The sequence below is a fragment of the Mercenaria mercenaria genome, chromosome 8, assembly GCF_021730395.1.
Source record: "Mercenaria mercenaria strain notata chromosome 8, MADL_Memer_1, whole genome shotgun sequence".
NCBI classification, from domain to species: domain Eukaryota; kingdom Metazoa; phylum Mollusca; class Bivalvia; order Venerida; family Veneridae; genus Mercenaria; species Mercenaria mercenaria.
This window is the reverse complement of record NC_069368.1, coordinates 24,270,740-24,297,654: the sequence shown is the minus strand read 5'-3', so window position 1 is coordinate 24,297,654 and position 26,915 is coordinate 24,270,740. Positions and strand designations below refer to the sequence as shown.

At 34.2% G+C, this 26,915-nt stretch overlaps 1 protein-coding gene across 1 annotated transcript; it reads left to right on the top strand.

Annotated features, from left to right (window-relative positions):
- The first annotated feature begins 79 nt into the window (after window positions 1-79).
- Window positions 80-23,134, top strand: LOC123565821 (cyclin-dependent kinase 7-like). Its single transcript, XM_053549549.1, has 11 exons — window positions 80-613; window positions 4,105-4,164; window positions 5,332-5,433; window positions 7,548-7,616; window positions 8,628-8,738; window positions 9,139-9,257; window positions 10,104-10,203; window positions 11,708-11,794; window positions 13,414-13,563; window positions 14,435-14,570; window positions 15,531-23,134. The coding sequence occupies exons 1-11, from the start codon at window positions 560-562 to the stop codon at window positions 15,557-15,559; spliced, it is 1,017 nt and encodes a 338-aa protein (XP_053405524.1). The 5' UTR covers window positions 80-559; the 3' UTR covers window positions 15,560-23,134.
- Window positions 23,135-26,915: the final 3,781 nt, after the last annotated feature.

Sequence of the window (26,915 nt, the reverse complement as noted above, 5' to 3'; positions counted from 1 at the left end):
GGTGTTTTTGTTGTTTTTTTTTTTTGTTTTTTTTTGGGGGGGGGGGGGGGGGGGGGGGGGGGAAGAACCTTTGGAATATTTCAAACCTTAAAAGAAATGTAAATTTTGTCTATTTTTGAGGGTTGAAATTCCATAGTTTTCGTCTTTGTCATTTTAGCTAGGATTGTAACCAAATGTATTTAGTCTCAAATTCATCAACCATCCGTTTCGTTACAAAAAATGGTCTGTAAAAATGGGTTTTATTTATTTATTTTTCTTTTCTGAAGGATGAACTTATTGTTCAGCTAAACATTCTATTTGCCTAGTCTGTTCCACTGATCTGTCTTAGCAATACAGATCGTTAATATGTAGCACAAACGCGCGGAAGCCGTGCCATAATTTAGTTGTCGATGATATTAGCGATTATCACAAGTCAGTAAAATAAATGCTATCGACAAACGCTTGAAAATTTCCTCTACAAGCGTTTGTATCACTTCGATACCAAAAATCATGCCCTGGCAAATCTCATTTTAGAGAAATTTCATAAAAATATCAGTGTATTCGCAAAATTTATGAAAAGATGGAAGAGAAATCGAAGCGATATGAAAAGATACAATTCCTCGGTGAAGGACAGGTAAATTTTCTTTTTCAAATTGTTGTAAGAGCTTTGTTGTAAACGGTTCATTTTATGGTCTTTTGAGTTTTGTTGACAAAAAGTTGAAAAACGCAAGAGTAAGAGACACCAACTTTTTTGCCCCTACTTTGGTGGGAGGGGGGGGCATATAGATTTGCCATTGTCCGTCCGTCCGTCATTCCGAGAATGTTGTGTCGCGCCTAGCTCCAAAAGTATTTGACGTAGAGTCACAAAACTTCACAGGAATGTTGGTCAGCATGTGTAGTTGTGCACCTGGAGTTTCGCGTCCGGATTCATTCAGGCGTGTAGGAGTTATGGCCCCTGACTTTGTAAAAATTGGTCATTTTAGTGTTGTGTCGCGCCTGGCTCCAAAAGTATTTGACGTAGAGTCACAAAACTTTACAGGAATGTTGGTCAGCATGTGTAGTTGTGCACCTGGGGTTTCGCATGCCGATTCATTCAGTCATGTAGGAGTTATTACCCCTGACTTACTAAAAAATTGGTCATTTTAATGTTGTGTCGCACGTAGTTCCAAAAGTATTTGACCTAGAATCACCAAAGTTTACAGGAATGTTGGTCAGCATGTGCAGTTGTGCACCTGGGGTTTCGCGTCCAGATTCATTCAGTCGTGTAGGAGTTATGGCCACTGACTTAGTTATTTGATCTATGTCCTTTGTCATGTAGTGGAGGCATCTGTGTCCTATGGACACATTTCTAGTTTTTCTTCATACTTTCTTTTCAGTAGCACAAATTCTCATAGTGGATAGACTATGTATGTACAAGGTAAAGGAAGACCCGGTATATTGTTCACCTGCGTTTGAAAGGTCATGTAGAGTGGGTTCAATACTTGATATAAATTAGTCAAAATAATTCGATGGTCAGATTGTTTTATATTTGTGGCAGGCAATCTAACTGTCAAAACTTTGAAGGACCAAAATAATAGAGGATAAATCGCAGTACGCAGTCATGTAAAGTTCTTGGTTTTATTGCTGGTTCATATTGTCGTGTAGAGGTGGTAAACGTTATTCTTGTACAGTACATACAAAGGTTTAAATCACCAGAAATTTTGTAATTTTGCAAATTATTTGATGAATTTTACATAAATCAATGAGGAATTGAATCTCTTTATGATACATGTAATTTTTATCAGAGTTTATCTCATATTTGCAACAAAATCCATATTTAAACCCAAATCGGTAGCAATGACAATTTCATCGGAAATTTCCTCCACTATTTTGCATGGTCTTTCGAGTGTTCGATGCGAGTGAAGATATTGCCAGTAAGAAAAATAACTCAATATTTCCTAGGATCGCGTCAAGTTAGTTGGATTATACTTGACATTTACCAAACAGGTCTAGGATTTTATAGTTTTTACATGCATTTTGTAAATAGTTTTTACAGACATTTTGTAAATATACGGAAGATTTTTCAGTCAATAAATCTACAGACTGGCTATGAAATCTGTTAAAATTACAATTGTAATTAAAACCGCAGGTTTAAACTTGAAAGATAGGCTGCATGCATGAATGAAGGTTATTTGTGATTTTCTGTCATTATTGATGACAAATGTGAAAATGTGAAAAAATGAAAGTGAACTGACCGGTCTGAATTTTTTCTATTGTTCTATCTATGCATGTAATAAGTGAAACATTTCATTGTAACCTGCCAAAGTTTCTATCTTAAGTTGTGGTACCAGTCTGATAAAATGGTAGTGACTTTATTTTAAAATTTAAATTCTTTTTTTTGTACATCCGATACATTGTTCATTGTTTATCACAGTGAAATTGTCTTAATAGAATAAGAAAAATGCATATTATTTTTGTATTAAAACTACTTATACGTAAAACAAATAAGTATAAATAAGTTTTCTAATTTTTTCTTTGAACACAAATTCCCCCTATTGAAATTGTATGTCAGGTATTGTCAACTGAAGAAGCTTATTAAAGCAAAACAATCAAACTGAGTATGCTGTTATTCTTCTTGGTTGCATTCTGTGATTCTACGCTTCCAAGTGATCTTTTTACAGATTTTAATTTTTATTGACAAGACTCTGTTGGTTTTTGAATGTACATTATCACACCCTTACTGTTAGTGTAAATTTTAAACCAAGATGCACTAAAGTTAAACATCAAACTTTTTGGGATAAAAGAAACAAACATTATTGTTTGAATTTTTAGCTGTTTTGTATTAAAGTACTATGTTTACTTAATATTTGTGTAACTTTTTAGTCAAATTCGTCCTGCTTTTTTGTCTGTGATATACCAAGCATAAGCGCATTTGAAGTAGGTTGTACTAGTATTACTCAGTCAAAAATTAGCACAACCTAAACAAAGTTTATAACTTATGAATTTTGAACAGCAAATAGGGACAAGCAGGTAACAGATTTTTTTTTGTTAATGAACTCTGTTTCACTTTGATATGACTGAACGCCGGCCATTGGTCACACCACTCTAGAACTATGGATGTCGTGTATTTCTAAATACATGTATAGAACTTTCAGAAGGGTTACACAGGTCATACAAAACATCTCTAAAACTTAACATTTTTTATTCATGTTCAAAGATGTATAATATTTGATATCAATAGTGTAGATTCTGCCATTATCAGGCACATTCAGACACTATCAGCATTCAGAAATTTGCCCCTGGTTGTGGCTAAACTCAAATGCTTTCCAGTCTGGCACTGATTTTGTGAGATAAGTTTTCACACATATTTGCACAGATTGAATTTACGGAATAAAATGCTTAAGGGTTTGTTGACATGGCGTAGAATCAACCAATAAATAGGTTTTATTGGACACCAAATTCAAGGAGCATCACATATAGCTTTTTTTTCTAGGTGTTCATCATACACAATGTACTGTGAATACAATGTAGCATAAAATTAGTCAAATTACATTATTCTTGTGTTGGAATGATACATGTTGTTGTTTTTGTTTCCGCATCTATTTAAATTTAGATTGTTGCACTCAGCTAAATTTGATATACATCAATTGATGTAAACTTTATACAAAACTTAACAGATATTCAATTTACAAGTGAAATATTAATATATTTATGTAGAGAACAATAGAGTTACAACTATCTAAAAATTAAAGGGTTTTTCTGACAGATTGTGAATATATTGATTACACGCTAATAAAGATTGTGGTATACAGATAGTGAAGGTTAGAATACTAAAATTCTAAATATAATCTGTGATGTAACTTGCATACATGTACATCAAAGGTGATATCCAGTCCAGAAATTGAATATTGTTTATGCTAAGGGAGTCCGAAGATGATTACACAGCTCTGATTGGAAAAGATTTTGTTTGTATGCTGGTATTCTGCAAATTCATTAAGCATCATTTATATAGAGGAGAAAGGTCTGTAAGTTTTGCATTTAAGCAGAGTTGTTGCACCTTTTGTACTTGTTCTTTCATTTTACTTTTTAACAAGAATTCCAAATACTGAAGTCTAATGATAGCTCTTGTTTTTCTGTTTATTTCAGTTTGCCACCGTGTATAAAGCAAGAGATGTTATGACTGACAGAATAGTTGCTGTCAAAAAGGTAACTACTGATAAAAAATTCCATCCAGAATTTTGTTTGATTAAAGGAACTAGTCAAAGTTGAAAACCATTTCTTCCAATTAAGCTTTAAATATTCTTATTATAAAAGAGTAATTTTTATGGATATTTTGAAGTATTTTGTTTGCTGTTTGCAGTTTCATATGTCATTGTTGTTTGTTAACAGCTGGTAAAATGGATACAAATTGGTGTGACCATATTGCCAGTTTGATTTTGACATATTTTTTCATATTCTATTTGGACATGAGGTGTGATAAAAACATATTGACATATTGCCAGACGTCCAGATTTTTTGTTCGCTTAAGTTTTGTAGGTGTGTTAAATCAGTTATATGGATGTAATAAACAAAAGATATTACATGAGTGTCCTTTCGTATTATATATATAATATTCTCTTTATTTCCACCCTTCGGTGATTATTTATAAAGCACATGTACAGTTCTTTTCTTACCACAAACATGTTATAAAAGAAATTAGGATATGAAATAACTTGTGCTAAATGACTAGTTTGTATTTGACACTGGTTAATTTGGCTAATAAATAAAAACATCTATGCCAGTTAATTTCTGATGTCATGTAATAAAACAATTATTGAATAGTTGCCAGTCAGTGGTCAAAACTGTTGGCCCTCGGCACAACCCAATCCTGCACCTGCTCCCCCCCGCCTCTCAAGTTGTTTTTGGAATACATTGTCCTGTCTGTAGTGTATCATTCCCTCTGCTCTGTATTGTGGAACTGATACCAGTATCATCACAGGATTCCCAGTTCACTCCTTTAAAATTGCTAGTCACTAGAAGTTAGTGGCTTTTCATTTAAAAAAAAAAAAAAAAAAAAAAAAAGATAGAAAGAAAGTCTAAAATGACAATTTAGGTCCACTTGCTTTAAAAAGATATTCCAGCTTTAGTTTTTACCTGTCATGCACTTATCATAGTTAGATTTGTATGTAGTTGAATTTTGTAAACATAATGATGTGTTACAGAAATGGTAAATTAAACAGTAGAGATGGTATGGTAAATCAAACTGTTTAATGACTAATGTAGCTTTCAATTTTTTACATTCAATTGATTCCTAAGTTATTTTTAATGTTTCCATCAAGATCTAAGTTTTTTTTTTTTTCGTTACTAAAATTTTAAGATGTTCTGTCTATTTAGATCAAACTTGGCACTCGACAAGAAGCAGCGGATGGCATCAACAGAACAGCGCTGAGAGAAATCAAACTGTTACAGGAGTTAAATCACCCTAACATTATTGGTGTAAGTTTCCAGTAGTTAATTACAGGGCGTCTTGGGCCGAGTGGTTCAGATGCTAACTTCTAACTTGTGCCTATCAAACGCTGTGGGTTCAGAATCTGCTTTGGGTTGTAGAATTCTTCCATGTGCAGAAGCTATCCAGCTGGCTTTTGGAAAGTCAGTAGTTCTACCCAGGTACCAGCCCATGCCTGAAACAAAATGCGAGGCACCTGGGGTCTTCCTCCATCAAGAGATAGAAAAGTCGCCATAAATTATGTCATGTGACTCTAAAATCAACAAATGCAAAAAAACAAACAATAGGTATTGAACCTTTGGTTAGGACATAAGTTTAATACTGGGTTTTCATGGGACTAAAACTACTAGGTTGCTAGGACAAATAGTGGAAAACCCATACTAACACTCTAGAGGCCACATTTCCCCACCACCCCCCCATGAGTGATTGGGGCATATGTATTTGGTCTTGTCAGTGTGTGCATGCATATGTCCGAAGTTCAGGAGGCATCTAGCTCAAAAAGTATTTGATATAAATTGATGAAACCTTGCATGAGTCTTTATCATGATATGAACTTGTGCATCTCCTATTTTTTGTCTGGCTCCCCCGACTATTTCCAGAGTTATGGCCCCTAAAATTGTCAAAAATGCACATTTTCACCTTGTGACATGCCTAGCTCAAAAAGTATTTGATGTAGAATCATGAAACCTTGCATGAATCTTAATCATGATATGAACTTGCGCACCTCCTAATGACCTATATTTCATCTGGGTCTGCCCCCTATTTTCAGAGTTATGGCCCCTGAAATAGTAAAAAATGCACATTCTCACCTTGTGATGCGCCTAGCTCAAAAAGTACTTTATATGAATTTATTAAGCCTTGCATGAGTCTTTATCATGATATGAACTTGCGCACCGCCTATTTTTCATCTGGGTCAGCCCCCTATATACAGTTTTGGCCCCTGAAATAGTCAGAAATTTACATTTTAACCTTGTGATGCTCCTAACTCAAAAAGTATTACATATAAATTGATTAAACCTTGCTTGAGTCTTTATCATGATATGAACTGACGCACCTCCTATTTTTTGTCTGTCTGAAATAGTCAAAAATGCACATTTTCACCTTGTGATGCACCTAGCTCAAAAAGTTTATGATATAAATGGATGAAAACTTGCACGAGTCTTTATCATGATATAAACTTGCACACCTCAAATTTTTTGGTGGCTCCTTTCCCTGTTTTTAAAGTTATGGTCTCTGAAATAGTCAAATAATGCACATTTTCACCTAATTATGTGTCTAGCTGAAAAAGTATTTGATGTTAATTCATGAAACCTTGCTAGGGTCCTTATCATAATGTTACTTGCACACACAGCGTTCTTCTTGAGAATCTTAGTGCTTATTACAGAATTATGGCCCTTAAAATAGCCAAAATAGTGGATTTTTTGTTTGTGATGCTCATAGCTCACAAAGTATTATGCCCTAGAAAAATGAATCCTTTCATAAAGTTTTGTTTTGGATTCCTTAGACTGCAAACATTTGATTATTTCCTATTATTTGTGACAAATGTACCAGTGGGGGTGGGAGCACACCATGTGTCCTACAGACACATTCTAGTTATTTATAAATATGACACTTAGTCTGAATGTGCCATAATGAATTTAGGTTAAGTTTTAGACTAGATCATCTGGGATGAAAAGGTAGGTCACTAGGTCATATCTTTGAAAAACCAATAAAGATACTCTAGGGGCCACAAATAGTATATGACATCTATTGTAGCACATTGTTTCGCAGTATTTTATACAGATGATTATACAATTAAGATTTCTCATTTCTAGAAGAAAAATGCTCAATTTCAAATAATTTGATACTTTGGAAATATATAACACACGGGATGTAAAGCTACTTTTTTAGCATTATAGGATGATGTATTTGGCAAGTTTCATTGCTCTGGCTTACGTTTAATATTATTATAGCAAAATTATGCTCCTTTTTCAACTTAAAAAAATGTTGCTAAATCTTTTGTTTGATGTAAGCTAGTATTAGGTGGAAGGGCTTCAAATAGTTGAGCGTGCCATGCCATTAAACAGCTGTTGTTATAATTTAAAGGGGCTTTCTTGTTTTTCAGCTATTGGATGTGTTTGGACAAAAATCTAATGTTAGTTTGGTATTTGACTTTATGGATACAGACTTGGAGGTATGTACATGCATATATTCTTGGAATTTTTACCTTTGATTGATTTACTATGACTAAAGTTAAAATTGTGTTATTTATTTACGGAAGAAAGAATCCTGTCTTCTTGCCTTAAAAGTGGGGAAAAATAAGATTATCCAAATAGGAGATCTTCTTATCTTTTCCAGAGATCTTATCATTTTCCTATGGAAAAGATAAGCTACACATGGCACTATGACATCATAATTTGATGTCATAGAATAGGAGCAATTTTTAATTTACAATATCTTTGAAGATATTGCAATAATGGGAGTAGTATGCAAGAAAAATGATCTGACATGTATTCACGAGTAAAGCAACCCTCGAGACAGTATGGATAAAAAACCTCATTAGCACTTGGTTTTCCATTCTAGGCTATCCCTTGACATTTAGAAAAACAGTGTCTTTAACAAGCAGTCATATAAAATCCTTTTAATCATGCCAGTAACCAGCAGCATGCGCAATAACTGATTTTTGGCAAGCTGCATGCCCTGTCAATAACAGGAAGTTATGTTAAGTCAGTGAGTTTTAAGCCATGTTAGGGCTGCTTCACAAGGAATTTTCCAGTTGGCTTAAGGAAGGTATGTGGTTTTACCCAGATATCGGCCCATGCCTGATACACTATCTTAAGGAACTTCATGGGTCACTATTGCTGAAAAACCTCAGTATAAGCTAACTTGTGTCGTTATGTCTATAAACCAAGCAAAACAGAAACTCCTAACATTTGTAAAATTTAATTTTGATATTGTGTGTCTGAATTGGAAGGCTGCATGATGTGATTTTCTTAGGTGTAGTAATGTGTGATATTTCGTTTGTGAAAAATGAAATCTATTATTTTAGTAAGCAGTGTTATTACTGTAATAAACATTGTCATTACCATAGTAAATAGTGTTATTACTGATGTTATTACTGTGGATGAAAATGTTATTACAGTGGTAAAAAATGTTATTACTGTAGTAAAAATGTGGTTAAATGTACTATATTATTTGTTTGCAGGTGATTATCAAAGATAACACTATAATACTCACATTAGCACATATAAAGGCTTACATGCTGCAGACCTTGAAAGGACTGGAATACTTACACAATAACTGGATATTACACAGGGTAAGTAGTACTGGTATTGCATTAACACATGCTTTTTTTTTTTCGTGTTGTGTCACATCTGCATGTACAAGCAATGAAAGTATAGAAATATGTGCAGTGCTTAATATACCTTGTCTTAATCTGTTGGATATTTTACTCATTACTGTGAAGTTGTTAATTTTTGTTGCAGACTTATTTTCACGAATTTTGTGTTTCCATTTTTGCACAAAATTAAATTCTAATTATTGTGTAAATTTCTGTTTGTTTTGCCGTTGAACTTCAGGATTTATCAACCTAATATTTTGTATAAAATAGACATTTTGGCCAAAACCGCAACATTGCATGACCACATATTGAAATATTTTCACATTGTATGATATTGGAATGTGTCTGTGAGTATAATTCTATTTTATTATTGTAGGATATGAAGCCGAACAATTTGCTTATCAATAGAGAAGGTGTACTGAAACTAGGAGATTTTGGTCTTGCTAAATTCTTCGGTTCACCAAATAGAATATACACACATCAGGTTGTCACAAGGTAAGACTTGCATTAACTTCATCCCAGTTTACCACAAGACGTGAGCAATGGTAAAAAATCATATAAATCATAATTAACATATTATTCCTATTCATGAATATGTTATTCTTTAAAGAGATATGCAATCTGTGGTAGAATTATATTTTTATGCCCCCAGCATCTACTGATGCGGGAGGCATATAGTGATTGTACTGTCCGTCTGTCCGTTCGTTCATCCGTACGTACAAGTTTAACCAGATGGGACCGTTTCGTCTAGCGTCAATACCCCTTACTAGAATGACTTGATACTAATGCAGATGTAACTTGTGACCATTCCTCATCTTCAGACGTCACCTGACCTCAGTTTAACCTTGAACTTGACCGCATTTTGGACTTAGGTTGCTTTATATGGGCCATCTCTTGGTTAACCAAATGGAACCGTTTCATCTAGCATCAATACTCCTTACAAGAATGAATTGATACTAATACAGATGTAAACTATGACCATTCCTCAGCTTCAAACATCACCTGACCTCAGTTTGACCTTGACCTTGACCTCGTTTTGTGCAAAATCTATCGACAAGGATGCCACTTGGGGCATCAAGCGTTTATTGAACGCAGCTCCTTCTTTTCTCGGTTGACAGTCATTTATTAGATCTTTCTCAATAAGCACTGTAAAAAATCAAATATATTTTCATCAAAACATGGCAGTATTGCCATTATGTGAACAAGTTATTTCGTGCTATACAGGTAGTTAGAAATATTACTACCATATTTACTCTATTTTATATTCAATTTCTATATAATACATGTATGTGTGATTTTCTTTTAAATGGAAGTACCATTATGAGTAAACTTGCATTTCAGATGGTACAGATGTCCAGAACTTCTTTTTGGTGCTAGAAATTATGGTACTGGTGTAGATATATGGGCAGTTGGATGCATTTTAGCCGAGCTTTTATTAAGAGTAAGTATGGCCAATGACAGTAAATCTTTTTTTTGACAGAACTCTTGAATTGCTAATTCTGTTGCTTTTATAACTAATGTGAAGTAAACTGCTTTTATGTTTATACTTTCCTTAAAATCTAGGGGACTGTTTTAAGCTCGACTTTTCGACCATCGTCGCCGTTGGTTAAAGTTTTTGATTAAATCTTATATCTCTGTTACTATCAAAGCTATTGACTTGAAACTTAAAAAACTTATTTACTATCAAAGTCTACACCAGGAGAAACAATCCCCATAATTCTGATTTGAATTTTGACAGAATTATGCCCCTTTTTAACTTAGAATTTTTGGTTAAAGTTTTTGATAAAGTCAAATATCTGGATGTTACTTTCAAAGTTATTGACTTGAAACTTACGATATTTATTTACCATCAAAGTATACACCAGAAGAAACAATCCCCATAACTCTGTTTGAATTTTGACAGAATTATGCCCCTTTTAACTTAGAATTTTTTGTTAATTTTTTTTTACTTTAGAATTTTTTATTTTTTTGGGGATAAAGTAAAATATCTCTTTTACTATTAAAGCTTTTGACTTGAAACTTAAAATAGTTATTTACTATAAAAGTCTACACCAGAAGAAACAATACCCATTACTCTGATTTGAATTTGACAGAGTTATGTCCCTTTTTAACTTGGAATTTTTTTTAACTGGCAAAGCTCTAATTCAGAGTCAAGCACTGAGAAAAGTCGAGGGCGCTGTCTTACGGACAGCTGTTATTTTGGATGCAATCCCAACAAAAATTTAAAGTTCTTTTTTTCATTTAATACATTTTATGCAGAATCTACAAATTTATATGGCCACAAAATGTCTGAACCATGACATTTAATGCCCTTGAAATTAAAGCTTTCACACTATGGTATTATTTTATTTGAATGGGGATTATTGTATTTAAAATTAGAACTTCCAGTGGGATTATTGGTTGATTTTAACACTTTTTAAGATTCGTCCTGTCGATACAAATGTATCTGAGCCGTGCCATGAGAAAATCAACATAGTGGCTTTGCGACCAGCATGGATCCAGACCAGCCTGCGCATCCACACAGTCTGGTCAGGATCCATGCTGTTCGCTTTCAAAGCGTATTGGAATTAGAGAAACTGTTAGCGAACAGCATGGATCCTGACCAGACTGCATGGATGTGCAGGCTGGTCTGATCCATGCTGGTCGCAAACCCACTATGTCGGTTTTCTCATGGCACGGCTCATCTAAAGAATTCTGCCATTTTCTTCACAAGAAACTTCAGCAACTACAGGTTTCTTGTCAAAATGAGCTTTTGTGATGATTGTGGAGGATACAGTTTTCTTATTGGTGTATGTACACATACATGTAGAATTTTTGTACAGTTTATGTTTGAGATCAGAATTCAGTACTGAGTTCTTTTACCATTTGTTCCAGTTTAAATTCACTGTACAGAGCAATCACATTTTGTTGTAAGTAGTAAATAAAGTGTATTTTCTCATTTGCAGATACCTTTCTTGCCAGGTGACACAGATTTAGACCAACTTAGTAAAATATTTCAGTGCCTCGGTACACCATCTAAAGAAGAATGGCCTGTAAGTATGTTAGCTGTTGGTACAGTAGAATCTGTCTGAACCAAACAGCTCCTCTACCTGCCGGAAGTTCTGTGATGGGTTTTGAGGGTTTTTAGCTCATCTGATTTTTTGAAAAAAAATGATGAGTTATTGTCATCACTTGAGCGGTTGTCGGCGTCGGCGTAGGTGTCGGCGTCGGCGTCTGCGTCGGCGTTGCCTGGTTAAGTTTTATGTTTAGGTCAGCTTTTCTCCTAAACTATCAAAGCTATTGCTTTGAAACTTGGAATACTTGTTCACCATCATAAGCTGACCCTGTATAGCAAGAAACATAACTCCATCTTGCTTTTTGCAAGATTTATGGCCCCTTTTGTACTTTGAAAATATCAGATTTCTTGGTTAAGTTTTATGTTTAGGTCAACTTTTCTCCCAAACTGTCAAAGCTATTGCTTTGAAACTTGGAATACTTGTTCACCATCATAAGCTGACCCTGTACAGCAAGAAACATAACTCCATCTTGCTTTTTGCAAGATTTATTGCCCCTTTTGGACTTAGAAAATCAGTTTTCTTGGTTAAGTTTTATGTTTAGGTCAGCTTTTATCCTAAACTATCAAAGCTATTGCTTTAAAACTTGCAACACTTGTTCACCATCATAAGTTGACCCTGTACAGCAAGAAACATAACTCCATCCTGCTTTTTGCAAGATTTATGGCCCTTTTGGACTTAGAAAATATCAGATTTCTTGGTTAAGTTTATGTTTAGGTCAACTTTTTCTCTAAACTATCAAGCTATTGCTTTGAAAGTTGCAACACTTGTTCACCATCATAAGCTGACCCTGTACAGCAAGCAGCGTAACTCCATCCTGATTTTTGCAATAATTATTGCCCCTTTTGGACTTAGAAAATCATTTTCTTGGTTGAGTATTATGTTTAAGTCAACTTTTCTCATAAACTATCAAAGCTATTGCTTTAAAACTTGCAACAGTTTTTCACCATCATAAGTGGACACTGTACATCAAGAAACATAACTCCATCCTGCTTTTTGCAAGAATGATGGCCCTTTTTAGACTTAGAAAATCATGGGTAGGACAATATTTCTATTACACAAAAAAAATCAGATGAGCGTCAGCACCCGCAAGGCGGTGCTCTTGTTCTAGTTCAGATGGGTTTTATAAGTGTAATGTGTACAACAGAAGCATACAATTTATTGCATTACTGATTGGAAGTTTTGGTGCATTTGAAATTCTGATCTTGTTTAATTATACATTGTATTGTAAAGTCAAAACATTGCATTTTCATACATATTCCAATAAAAGTGATCACCTAATTAAGATAACAGGAAAAGTTAACAATTAGAGGTTGTTTGGCTTTCAGTGGTATCTTTATGTTCATTTATTGATGTTTAGGAAAAGTTGATTACTTCTTTGATCTGTCGTTGTTGCAGAAAGATTGTAACACAAACTACTTTCACATTTTCCTGCTTCATACACATGATCAGCATGAAATGCAGATTTCCCTGACCTTTTTCTCAGGAATTGGTCCAAGCTTTGCTGAGTTAAGGACCCTTATTTCCCCTGAGATAGCTCAAGTTTTTTGTCAGACTATGTATTCTATATTATAATAAAAAGTTATATGCATTTATAGGCAATGGAATACCTACCAGATTTTGTGCAGTTTAAATCGTGTCCGGGTACTCCGTTGAAGGAGATATTTATAGCCGCTTCTGATGACCTCCTGGACATTCTACAGGGTATGCTTACAATGGATCCGCTGAGACGCCTCACTGCTACACAGGTATACTTTCTTACCATTAGTTCAAGGTTATAAATTTGGCCTTTGGAAACCAGTCTGGAAATGCAATGCCATTGGTCAATTTAAGAATTGTGCCCAGAATCAACCAATCTGATGCTTGACACCAGTCTGGAAATGCTAATCATGCCATTGGTCAGTTTAAGAATTTTGCCCAGAATCAACCAATCAGATGCTTGACATTTTAGACTGGTCTCCAATCTCAGTTGTGTAAACTCAGTCCCAAAATTACAATTAGATTTTGAAAAAAATATATCATTTAGTAAATGTCTGCAAGATTAGCTCAGTAGGTAGAATGTAAGACTGTGAATCAAAAGGTCATGAGTTTGATGCCCAAGTGGGAAGAAACATTTCCATAACAATTTGCCAAAGAAGAATGTGTCTGATGTCATTCTTTCTCCACCTCTGATGCATTTGTAGAAGTTATCAGTTACTTGTGGAAGAAATTTTCAGCATTTGTGGAGACACTGGAAACGATTGGGTTAACTGACTGAAGTCCTATTCAAAGTGGCATAAAACACAAGTCAGATTATATTAGATCATATGATGGAATTATTCCTTGATGTATTGAATAATTTTAGAGGATGAGTGATTATAAAACTCTAGAAACAAAACAATTCAATCCTTCTAGAAGATTAAGGAAATAAAAAATGCATCACATGAAAGGGAGCTTGAAATATACATTGTATATGCAATCCCAGTACATTTTATCTCAATTTTTCCTCAAAAGAGCTATAGATGTCATGATTTCTTTGCAAATTTCATTATCACATTTTAGTAACAAATAATTATTTTATTTTTTTTTAATCAAAACTCAGTAATGATTAAGTAAACGGAAAATTTGTCAATATTTCAGGCATTAAAAAGTGAGTATTTTATAAACAAACCATATCCAACACCCAGTCACATGTTACCCATGATAGGGAATACAAAGAAGGAGATTATGGACCAGTGTAAACCCAGTCTCAAGAGGAAAATTGATGGAGAAGCAGGTAGGAATGATTTTTTTTACCAAAGTTACATGTTATTCTCTCTCTTATATGGGGGCTTTCTCTTGCTCTGTCCTTCAGGCCAAATTGCTTTGCATCTGTACTGGTAGAGAATGAATTTGGCACCCTGGGTGGCTGCCTTTTTATGTAAAGCACATTGGAATGTGTTTGTCATGAAAAGGGCACTATATAAATCTGGTGTGTGTGTGTGTGTGTGTATGTATATATATATATGTGTTAGGGAAGCTTTTAAGTTATTGCAGTGGCGGGTAATTAAGTACTTTGTTTGTCTTTCTACCTGTAACTTAAATACATGTAGTAAAAAAGATACCAGTTAAACTTTATAAAAACGTCAAACATGGTAAGAAGATGAGTTGGGTTTAAGAGTCAGATCTGTACCTCAAAGATCAAGGACTAAGACTATGACACTTAGGTTAGAATTATGGCTAGGATGTCTGAACTCTAACCTTCTAAGCAATTCAAGAGATGAATGAAACATTACATAAATGTCAAGGATTATCAGAATAAGTGTCACATGAAAGAGTCAAACTTCATGCCTCCAAGGTCAAAGTCACAGACAAAGGTGCTTGAGTCAGGGTTATTTTAATTCTTCTGTTGATATAGAAAGCAGTTAGATACAAAGTTGTAGATGTTATTTATTATATAATTTTACAATCCTGTTCTCTGTGCCAGGTGTGCCATTTTTGGAGCATGTGTTTCATAAGCACACCTCTTGTCATAAATATAATAAGTGCTTGTCAGAGTTAATTGAGAAGTGGGGCATTTGTTTAGTGAGAAAGGCTTCTGTGGTTAATTTCAGCAGTTGCAGGTGCAACAGTGTTTATAACATTACTGTATAGCTGTTTTGTGGAAAAGCATGGCCATCCAAGATGTACAAAAACAGATTCAGAAAATAGTACCAAAGTTTACGTGTAACTGATTTCACTATTTTGTATTTTTCAGGTGGTTTGGCTAAGAGGCTTGTGTTTTGAGGATATCAAAAACTGATTAGGTGCAAACTGGTGGTTTGGCTAAGAGGCTGGTGTTTTGATGTTATAAGATACTGAATTAGGTGCCAGGTGGACACTCTAGTCGGGTCAAACTGGAATTGTTATAAAAAATTCTACCAGACAAATATAAATTTATTTTATAGAGCAGGGAAAAATTCCCTGTTTGGAAATTGTTTATGGGCATTATCCTACCTTTGGAAACTTTGTAATTCAGATTGAATGAAAAGTAACTTAGGGCTGTCAGTAAATAGTAGGGAAAACCGATAATACATTTTCTTAAAGAGAAGTTTCCACATACCTATATATCGAGGGTTGAATGCAATACTGTTGTAAGTCCTTTATTTAATAGGAGTTACTACAGTATTGCGTTCAACCCTCGATATGTGTATTCCTTGAGAAAAAAAGAACTACTGTAAAGTTATCCTTATAGACTGTCAGGGCATTGATTAACATTCCAACAGAACATTCTTGCTTTATCTGGTTAATTCTGGTTGATATTTTCTGAAATTATAGAATACTCATTTGAATTTTTTTGAAATCATTTAATCTTTAAGGCTGAAAATTTGTGGGTTGAGCTGAAATGGCTATTTGGCGATAATATGACTTCATGGATTTCAGCTATTGAAGATAATATGTGTGGGAATTTTATTTGTTCATGGGATTGAATTTCACCAAAACATCCATGAAAATCAGCCCCCCACCATCACTAATGATTTACAAATCTATGAATTTTACCAAATGAGATGTCATTAAAATTTTAAAAGAGAGAAGAAGACATGTTTAGACACTGAGCTTGATTGTTTGGTTGGCATGATGAAAATGTTATAGAGGAAATATAATGTTATTAGAAATCTGAATATTAGGTTTAATGCTGGACACGATTGATTTTGCCTTTGCGACCGGTGTAGATCATGATCAGCACTTTTCGCCATTCAGTCAGTATCTTTATAGTAAGCACCCCTTTTAACAGTTAATGGTACAGTCCAAATTGAAAGATGGACAAGTTTATCATAGAAATTTAGCAGAGGAAGGGTTTAAACTACCGGTATGTGTAAGTTTGCCTATATTAGACAAATAGCTGTTCCTTTGATATTTATGGTACATGTTTATACGATACTGGTTGGCAGTTAGTGCTATATTTATTTAGTAAGCAATACAAATTTGCATTTATGAATAATTTATTTGGGTAGAATTACTGGTCAGATTATGTAATTCTGATTCAGTATTTTCTAGTTATCTCCCTTATATCAGTTTTATTTCATTCTTCATGTGTTGAATACTGTAAACCTGGAAATGATTTCGTGCTTTTTATGTTAGCAAAATTCCTGAGGAAAATATATTGGCAAAGTAAAATAGCTGCAGCATTGCTGCTAGCTGAATATGACTGCTGTCATACAAGTCTCAAGACGCGAACATTAATAGTTGCAAAGATGTCAATCGACAGGGAAAAAATCATTGCCATCACGAACATTTCTAGGTTTACATTATCAGGGTTGACACTTACTTTGAAAAGTCAGGGAAAAATGATTGTCAGGGAAATCTTGATAATGGTCAGTGGGAAAAGTCAGGGAAAAATGACTTTTTTCAAGGTCATTGATTGTCAGGGAAATCTTGATAATGGTCAGTGAAAAATGAAAGTTTAGAAAAGTCAGGGAAAAATGAAATTCTGGGTTGATGTTTAAAATGTTCTGTGGCTGTGGCAGTCTTCAAGCAGTATTTATAAGTATTTCCAAAAACATTTTGGTGTTTCTGTGTATAAACATAATTTAAATGTGTTTGAATCAATTTCGTTTTTATGTTAATTTTGCAATTTTAGTATTTGTTAATGAAAGTTTGTTATATCTGAAACAAAATAAATTGGATAAGATGGCTGTAGGGGAGGAGGAGGCTGAAAAAATTATGGTGGTATTGGTCAGAGAAAGTATGGTTTAGACAGGGAAAAGTCGGGGAATTATTTTCTCAACTAAGTGGCAACCCTGATGTTATGTAAAGAGTTCGTTGTAACAAGTGCATTATGTTATTATTTTATAAAGATTAACATGTTTCTTATAAATTTTTGTCAGTTAGTGGTTTATTTTATGGAGGTAGTATACTCTAAAATTCGAAACAGAAAATATAGTCATTGGAGTTACAGACCTTGGATTAGTCAGTAATTAGAAAATTGACAACTGGTCTGCTCAAGAAGAGGGGTATTTTAAAAAGTTAAAAGTGATTTGCTGTAATGGTTGTATATTGTGAGAGTGTCCAGCCCTTGTTTCATGATAAAGTCAGATTTTTTTTTGATTTTTTTATTTTTTTTTTTATAAAGTTTAGAATTTCCCATTAGCACCAATGTTTATTGTTTTGAAAAATATATCTGATTCCTAAAAAGTGGTCTTTTTCAGAGTTTTATTTCAATGTTTAACTTGACTCCAAGAAACATCTTTAGAAATTGCCATAATTTTCTTGAGCCCAAATGGGATTTTATTTCTATACCTTGTCATTTATAACACATGTTAAATTTATTGTTCCGAAGCAGCTGTAAACTTTTGAATATATTATCATCTGCTGATAATAATATTCATAATATTAAACTTGTTTTTGTTAATTAAGACAGAGACAATAGAATTTGATATTTATTTGTCTGTAAAGGTTCGAATTTGACAGTCGCTTTCATCATTTTAATACTAGATGTCTTAATTTATAACAGTCAATTTGATTTATGCATAGATATTGCGGAATTTTTGGTAAATGTTCCTGAAAGATGTTATTCGAGCTGCGCCATGAGAAAACCAACATAGTGCATTTGCGACCAGCATGGATCCAGACCAGCCTGCGCTTCAAACCCTACAGCAATTAGAGAAACTGTTGTCAAACAGCATGGATCCTGACCAGACTGCACGGATGCGCAGGCTAGTCTGGATCCATGCTGGTTGCAAATAAACTATGTTGGTTTTCTCATGGTGCGGCTCACTTATTGAGAAGATGGTAATTTATTCATGCTTTAAGAAATTGTCATGTTTTTAAAAGTGCATTGTGCATTTACTGTGTTTAACTTTGAAATTCTGACATTTTCAAAAATGGTCCATAATAAACATGTTTGCCTTATATTTGATGTATAAATGAATAGGATTGTCTTGCTTTTGTTCTTTAAATTTTTGATTAAATGATTGATAATGACTCTTGCAGATTATTTGAAAAAAAAACTTCAATTGTTCAATACGAAATACTGTAAAATGAGATATTTATATGAGGCTAATCTTAAAAAAAAAAAATTCCCTTTCAGGTAGCCTTATTTATTATTCTTATAACTCATGTAGTAGGGGTTGTAAGACTTAAATATTTGCTATTTTCAAAGTTGGATTTAGTGTTTGAAATAAACTTTTTCTGATATCTGTTCAAGTCTTGGAAACATACAGGATGGTACCGTTTATAACAATAACAACACTTTGACAAGTATTTATTTTCATGAATAAAGACAGCTTGTAAGTATAGCAGAAATAAAACTTACTATAAGCTAAATTGTTGATTTACAGAACTGTCTTCTTGTCTTAATTGGATGTGTTTATATTAATTTTACAGTAAAATCAGTAATTTTTTAGAGGGATTTATATTGGCAATATTTGCTGACGATCTGTTTTTGCAGAAACTGATGTGATAAATTATGTTTCAAAAATTGGCGTGTCACAAATTTTCTCCCAAATGCACCTATTCCAGTTTTTAAAAAGCAAAATTTTAGCCTTGCTAAATATCGTGTTATTACAGTTGATGGGGGTGGGGGGAAACAAGAAAAAAATGTTTTTGTATTGAGAGGTTTGCTCTTCAGAGGTGTCGTTACTTTGGAGGGGTTGTTATTTTGGAGGTCGTTATGAAGAGAAATCGTTATTAAGAGGTGTTGTTATTACAGAGGTATTGTTATTACAGAGGTTATTCTGTATTCATGATGTAATTTATAACACACAATCAATAAATCTGTGATAGTGCATTTAGAAATCTTCCATATTTTTTAGCTTGATTTAAGAATTTATGGATGGCATTAATCTCATTTGTGCAGTTAACTGATTCTTGTATCATGTTTGTAATACTTTCATTTTAAAAGATGAAAGGATTTGCCGGTATGAATTAACCTTTAGCTTGCTGGTGGCAAGTAATTTTGCCTTTGTGACCAGTGCAGATGATCAGCCTGCATGTCTGTGCAGTCTGATCATGGTCTGCACTGTGCGCTATTCAGTCAGTAAATTTTCAGGGAAAACCCTGTCAAATAATAAATGGTACTGCTCAAATTGAGTGATGGACCATTCCATTTTAGAAATTCAGCAGGGTTTAGGTTAATTTAATTTTGAGGAGTGTTGTGTATAACTTTGTGGGTGCACTCAGTAATGCGTACTTGTGTAGATGCATGTGTGTGTCCATATCCATTTATAATCCCCATGCCTTATTGATAAATGTTTCAAGTTTCATTGGTAAGTGTAAGTTCAGTTAGTTTGATAATTTCATAGCACAGTGATTCACTAATTGAATTTAAACTAATTTTTATGCACCCCCACCTTTGGTCCATGCATTTTAGTTTTATCACTGCCAAAATGCATGGCATTTATTTTTTTAGTATAAAATTAATGCATTTACCATTAATTACACTGTAATTTTTCGCATTTTCTATGTTTTGTCATGTTCAGATTTGAATTATTGATAGAGAAAATGAGATTTCTTACATTTACGGGTTTTGGTACATGTACTATGTAGGATTTCATTGTCTATTTTAGAATACATGTGAGATGTCCAAAATCAAAGTATTGTAATTTTAATTTGGGTGTTTATGCTATATATATATATATATATGTGTGTGTGTGTGTGTGCAGAATCAGAAATTAGAGATTTAAGTGTAGGGAGTACGGTAATGTACAGATTTAAGTGTAGCAAGCAATTTGATCAAATTTTCAGACAATTTTTAGCACACTTATTACAGTGGTAGAGGCTTTGTGTAAATAGACCTAAAGTACTCATATATTGTTTTTCATTGAACTATTAGTAGAATATCAGGGGGGAATGTATCTTGTAGTTTTCATGATGAAAAATATTCAATATATTTTTCATTGGTAAGAAATTATAAATTTCGTGAAATTTAGTTTAAACTTAATAAAAAGAAATTTGGTTTGTTCTGCATATAAGATCAGAATGTCTTTTACTTGTGACAGCCATGTACTTGTGACCGCCATATCCTACATTTTCACTATTGGCTATGCCAGATGAATGTGTTTGTATCAACATATATAGTGTATAAATGGGTGATGTTACCTCATTTATACTTAACACAAATAAAGTTGTAAGTTTTTAGTTTGATTGAGTTTGTGCTGTTGATTCAGGTAATATAAAACCCTTTTTTGCCGTCTTTGTCATAAAGCACGCATACAATAATGAAACTGGCCATTATGACAGTAATAAGTGGCAAATCACCATCAGACTTGTAAAATCAGCCCAATATTCAATGCATATTCGTAAATAGAGTTAAAAATAAATTTGCGATTTTTTGCTGTCATCCTTAGCAGTGTTACAAAGTGTAGTAAATCTTTGAAGGAAAAGCAAAATAGAAATTGTTGATATTTTTTACTTTCATTTTGAGTTATGTGGTGTTAAGAGTGTAGTGTACTGTAAATTGGTTGAATTTTGTTATGTGTTGTTTATTTTTGGTCTTGGATTAAGTATCAGAATTTGTGTTTCTGATGTTAGTAATTTTATCAATTTTGTTCTTTATGATACATTTTGACATAATTATGAGTATAAGAATTTTACACTTGTTTTAGATGTGGATCTGAATATCCAGCATAAGGGTAATTGTAACGGCAGAAACAGTTGCCTGTGAGGTGGATATTCTCATCGGCACGTGTAACCAGTGATAGGTTCTTTTTCTTGAATCCTGTAATTTACAAAGGAATGATGAATGATATAGCACAAATGATGTAATGCCTTAATTTATAACTGAAGTCAATACTTTGGTTTATTAATAGATTCAATTTGATCTTTTAATAGTGGGACATATCTTGATACAGTTACCTTCATGGCAGTTTCTAGCCTCTCCGGATGCCTTTTTACACTGTATTTCAGAACTTTATAGCAGTTAACATCACATAGGGATATGTGCTTTCTTCGAAGATGCACTTTCAAAATGATATATCTGGAGTTCTGGATGATGACTGGTGCCCAAATTTGCTCAGAGGTACTAAGGGGGCCTGTATTCTTGTAGAATATACAGATCAAGGGTTACAAAGCACTTGAAATCCAAGGTCAAAATAACATGATTTCCATTGAATTTTCCTCTAAACTAAATTGTGCACATGGCTGTGTGCATTTTTATGCTCCTCGTGGTTTACATATTAAAAACTTGAGGAGTCAGTTTTCATGTAAATTACACAAAATTTTCTCCTGGTAATCGTGAAATTCACAGGAAAAGGCTCTGTTGAAATAAAATTTAAAATTCCGTTATTTTAATCAAAATTTTACATTGGAAATGTATGTGATTTAACTGAAACGAAGCATTTCGTCATCAAATGACAGTCCGGGATATCACATTTTTATTCTGTACTCTGTTCACTTTTGAATGTGGGGTAGAGAAAGAAATTTTTAACCATATTACACAACGGCCTTTTACAAAATGGTGCCATTCAGGTAAGAATGCTATGAAGTTAAGAAATATTATAAGACTTACAGATGGGACAAGAATGAAAGCTGTAGACAGATTATCATGAAATTTACTTGAAAAGAAATTTTTTTTTTTATTTACATGTAGAATCTAATTCTTTTACTATGTATGTAATATGTTATTGTCATGTATGCTTCCTTTCAACATTAGTTATTTAGTAATTCGAGAAATTCTACTTATGCCCCTGGCAACGGCGTTAATTATGCCTAAATTACTAGTAATGCTTGGGGCGGGGAGGGGTGACTGGCCTTCCACCACAGTGGAAAACTAGAAAGTTGCCGTTTTACCTACAGTTTTTTTGGTGTTACCTAGCAACAAAACAGTTCAAAAAAGATTCTCGGATTGAGAATTTGAGGTTTTTGTGCTTGGTTTGAGATCAAATGTTTTCTTGTGCTTTTTTTTGCAATTTTTGGTTGTTTATTTATCTTACCTGAGTGGGGCAATGCTAAAATCATGTAAGGAGAAAATGTAATCAAACGGTATTATTATCAATTGACACTATAGGCCCACTACCTTAGATACCAGGGCAAAGATCAAGACATAGTAGACATTGATATACAGTTGAACTTCTTTCACTCAAACTGGACAGGATAGGCAAACTTCGTTTGAGTTATTGGTAGTTTGGGCCATTGAACACTATACACAATATCTTTGAGTGGAAGGTGATGTTCGAATTTTTAGTTTGAGTTCAGCTGTACTTCAAGAAAACTATGGAAACTGTTTATTTATGTAACTGAATTGAAATATTTAGACTTGGAAATCAGTTATGTCAGTCTATTCCATAGAATGGGGTATGTCAGTCATTGTATCACATATTTAGGTGTTAAGGTTAATTATACACAGTTGTTGTTTTTCTTTAATAAAAATATGACTTAGTACAACATTTTATGTCTTTTATGTCTATTCTAAAGTCTGTCCAAGTTTTGGCACACCATAGTCAAAGGTTTAGGTTTAGCTATTAATATAGCTTGGTCGTCCCATACCCGTCATCCATTCATTTCTTTACATGAACTGTTAAACTATTTTAAAGGGTACAACTCGGAAATGTTACCTGTAGAAATATCTTTTGGTTCCCTCCACAGGTGACATAAGCCCTCTTGGATAGGCCTCTTGTCTCGTGAACATCTTCAGTTGGTAGATATTTCCATAAATATTGACCTGAACTGGAGCTTTAAAATTGTCTAAAATATTTTGGGCACTAATTGTTTAAAAATATTTTGGGCACTTTATGAGGTTGCATCCTTATCCCATGCAGATACACTCTCCAGTGTTTATACACCATTACTAAAGAAGTTTTTCAAGTTCGCAAACTATTTCAGACTTCAAAATTCGGTTACTGGGATCTTGAGCAAGGGTCAAAGAATTCAGACGATAAACATGTTTGCTACAGATATTAGAGTACTTTAAGTTCTGAACAAAGTTTAAACCAAGAAATTCTAATTTTCTTACAACAAAAATGTCCATAATTCTGTTTGCCAAAAAATTAATTATGGTGAATTTTGACTTTGGTCAGAAAAAAATATTTTGAAATAAGTTGGCCTAAATGTTTAACATAATGAGACGACGTGTCATACACAAGACCCAGCGACCCAGACCTCAAGCTCACACTTAGAAGCCAAAGGTTAACAGGGTCTGTTTCGTGTCCGGTTCATAACTCTGCCATGCATGAAGGGATTTTGCAATTACTTGGCATAAATGTTCACCAAATGAGATGACGTGTCATGCGTAAGATCTAGACCCCTAGCTCTAAGGGCAAGGTCACACTGAGGTCAAAGGTTAATATGGTCTGTTTCTTGTCCAGTCAATAACTATGCCATCGATGAAGGGATTTTAAAATTACTTGGCATAAGTGTTCCCTATATTGACATGACGTGTCATGCGCAAGGCCCAGTAGCTCCAAGGTCAAGGTCACATTTAGAAGTCAAAGGTGTTTCTTGTCCGGTCCATTACTCTGCCATTTATCAAGAGATTTGAAATAATTTGACACGAATGTTGACCATATTGAGAAGGTGTGTGCGCTTATGACCCGGGTCTCTCAGGTCAAGGTCACAAAATGTGTGATTTTTATTTTGCGCAGACAACTGTAGCATTCTCGGGCACGCATCGGGGGCATTTGTCACTAATAGTGACAGCTCTTGTTCCTTTAAAATTGGTAAAAAGGGGATTTTTACTGTATCAAGATAACCAGTTAATGAATAATGGGCGGTGATGTACGCGCAACATTTGGCAGGATCACTTCATTTACCATATTTATTATCCTTTAAATTGTTAAATTTACACAAGTATATAGACCACTATATGGCAGAGTTTTACCTCTGATTTTTGGTGGAAAACGGGAACTAACATGCCGTGGCACATTTATAACTTGTGTGGAAATTAAAGATTTTTGAAAAATATATTCCCCTCATTTACAAAACAGCCTGTTCAGTGGGAGATATAAATTCACTGATTTGTTGTAACTATACAGCAACATTTTGAAATTCTTGACTTATACCCCACTGTTTTTGGTAGGGATGTCAACGAGTACCAATTTTGGTGCTCGAGTACTCACCGATTTTTTCGATTGAGTACTCTGTTACCCGTTTAAAGTGGTTCCGTAACCGGAATAGCCGAGAGTCGGCCGTATTTAGCATTTGTTCGCTATTAAAAGGGGATAATTCAAAATCATTAGTTGTTTCACCAGGGCTCCCGTAAGCAGTGATATAATGTTTCAGAATCATTTTTTTTATTGGTGGATACAGTTGTAAATAGTTACTTTGTGCTAAAGGGAAAACTCGAGAATGTAAAACCAACATTCAAATTTTAATAGCTCATTTAATATCGCATAAAGTGCTCTAGGTGAACGCTCGTCGTCTGTATGTTGGAATCTGTCAGTCCGTCGGTCATCTGTCTGCCCATCAAAAGTTTTTTTTTCAGATGACATCTCTTAAACTACTGGTCAAAATTGTACCAAACTTGGTCAGTATAGCTTCCTGGTATGGTCCACTATCAAATGTGTTCAAATGTTTCAACTTGTCTCCTTTTAGGGGGCCGTCAGAACTAAAAGAAAAAAAACGTTTAAAAGAGTCTTTTTCATGACCGCTCCACCCATCTCCCTCTCCACGTTGCTCTTTTGGAGCATCTATGTTATCTAGTGTTGCATTTGATCTCCGCTGTGTGAAAAGCACAATTTGGGCTTTGTGATCAGCAAGGGCCACTATACTATGCGTTTATCCCAAAAACATTACTGTTCATTTATCCACACATTCATTGTTTATCAAATTCAGCAGTTGTATGCCAGTGTGGAACCAGTTCAGGCTGATCTGAATCTGTACTGGTCGTAACACCCGTTGCACCTCGAAATGGTAGCAACGCATTTTGGTAGTAACTACCAAAATTCGGCCCAGTTTTGGTGGTCACTACCAGAATGCGTTATTCTCAACGCAATTTGCTTGTTTACAAAAATGTAGTACCAAAATGCGTTGGATATGTACACATCCAACGCAAAACGGTATTTTAAATAATAATCTCATGATTTACAAAAGGAATATTTTGTGAAGAATAGACAATATTATTTCAAAGCGAGTCATGAAGGAACTTAGTCGCTCATCCGACCATGACCTATTGACCTTGAAAGGGGTGTACCTCCAGAACTACTGGGACGATCCGGTTGATCATCGAACTTGCCCGAGTTGTTAACATTCTCAAGTTTGGTGAACATTGCTCAAATTAGATAGCGAACAACTTTGGAGCTGCCCGCCAGCCACCCGCCCTCCACAGGTGTTGTCATAATACGTCGTATACACAAGAAGAAAAAAGCCAAAAACAGCAATAAATATTTAGAGAAAATCATTCGCATTTTTATATGTTGATAAATAATAAGATGCATGACATTTTATAACTTATTGCGGAGGAAGCTTCATTTCTGAGTAAATGATATATCCCACCGAAACACACAGAACGAACCTATCATTTCCATGCGTTGTCCGGGGAGGACCCCAAAACACCACTGACTCGCATTTATACGCCAACATAAAAATCTAAATCTAACGTTTTGGAAAATTATTCGAGTAAGCTCACATCTACATTTTACAGTTCTTGTACGTTGTGTTTCAAAGATTATATTTAAAGAGAAAAAATATTTTTTTTTGCCAGAAATAATTATCTAAGACCACTAAAGCACGCACAGAATTCACAATTTATGTTCATGTGGGATGTTAAAAAATATCTAGGTGGAGGACCCACGTGTCATCCTCACATTTATACTTCGTTTTACAGAATTCAACATTTTCGTACTTTAAAAGATCTCCGTGGACTATCCCTCCGACATCACTAGCACATCAAAACAACAAACAATACAATGTTATTTCATAGGAAGCGTCGTTTGAGGCCCCTTCACACGCTCAGGGATCTACATTTTCGTTTTTATACGAAAACTATATCTCGGGAGGGGAACCTCCTCTCCCACCATTTTTATAGCAGAAATTCCTTCCTTTTATCTCTCTCTTTTGTACGTAATGCAAAAATGAGCAAAGCCCCTGATGTAGAAAAAACTACCAAAACACGTGTATTCCATGATCCTTAACACATCATATGTACCCTTGCAACGCATTTTGCCGCTACCAAAACTCAGCCGAATTTTGGCAGCGACTACCAAAATATGTTGCTACCATTTTGAGGTGA

What these genes read in the sequence shown, in the direction of transcription:
- LOC123565821 (XM_053549549.1), top strand. Translation starts at nt 560, where the DNA reads ATGGAAGAGAAATCGAAGCGATATGAAAAGATACAATTCCTCGGTGAA. An exon ending in GAATAGTTGCTGTCAAAAAG is followed by an intron (nt 4,165 to 5,331) that starts GTAACTACTGAT and finishes CTGTCTATTTAG; the next exon opens with ATCAAACTTGGCACTCGACA. An exon ending in ACACATCAGGTTGTCACAAG is followed by an intron (nt 9,258 to 10,103) that starts GTAAGACTTGCA and finishes CTTGCATTTCAG; the next exon opens with ATGGTACAGATGTCCAGAAC.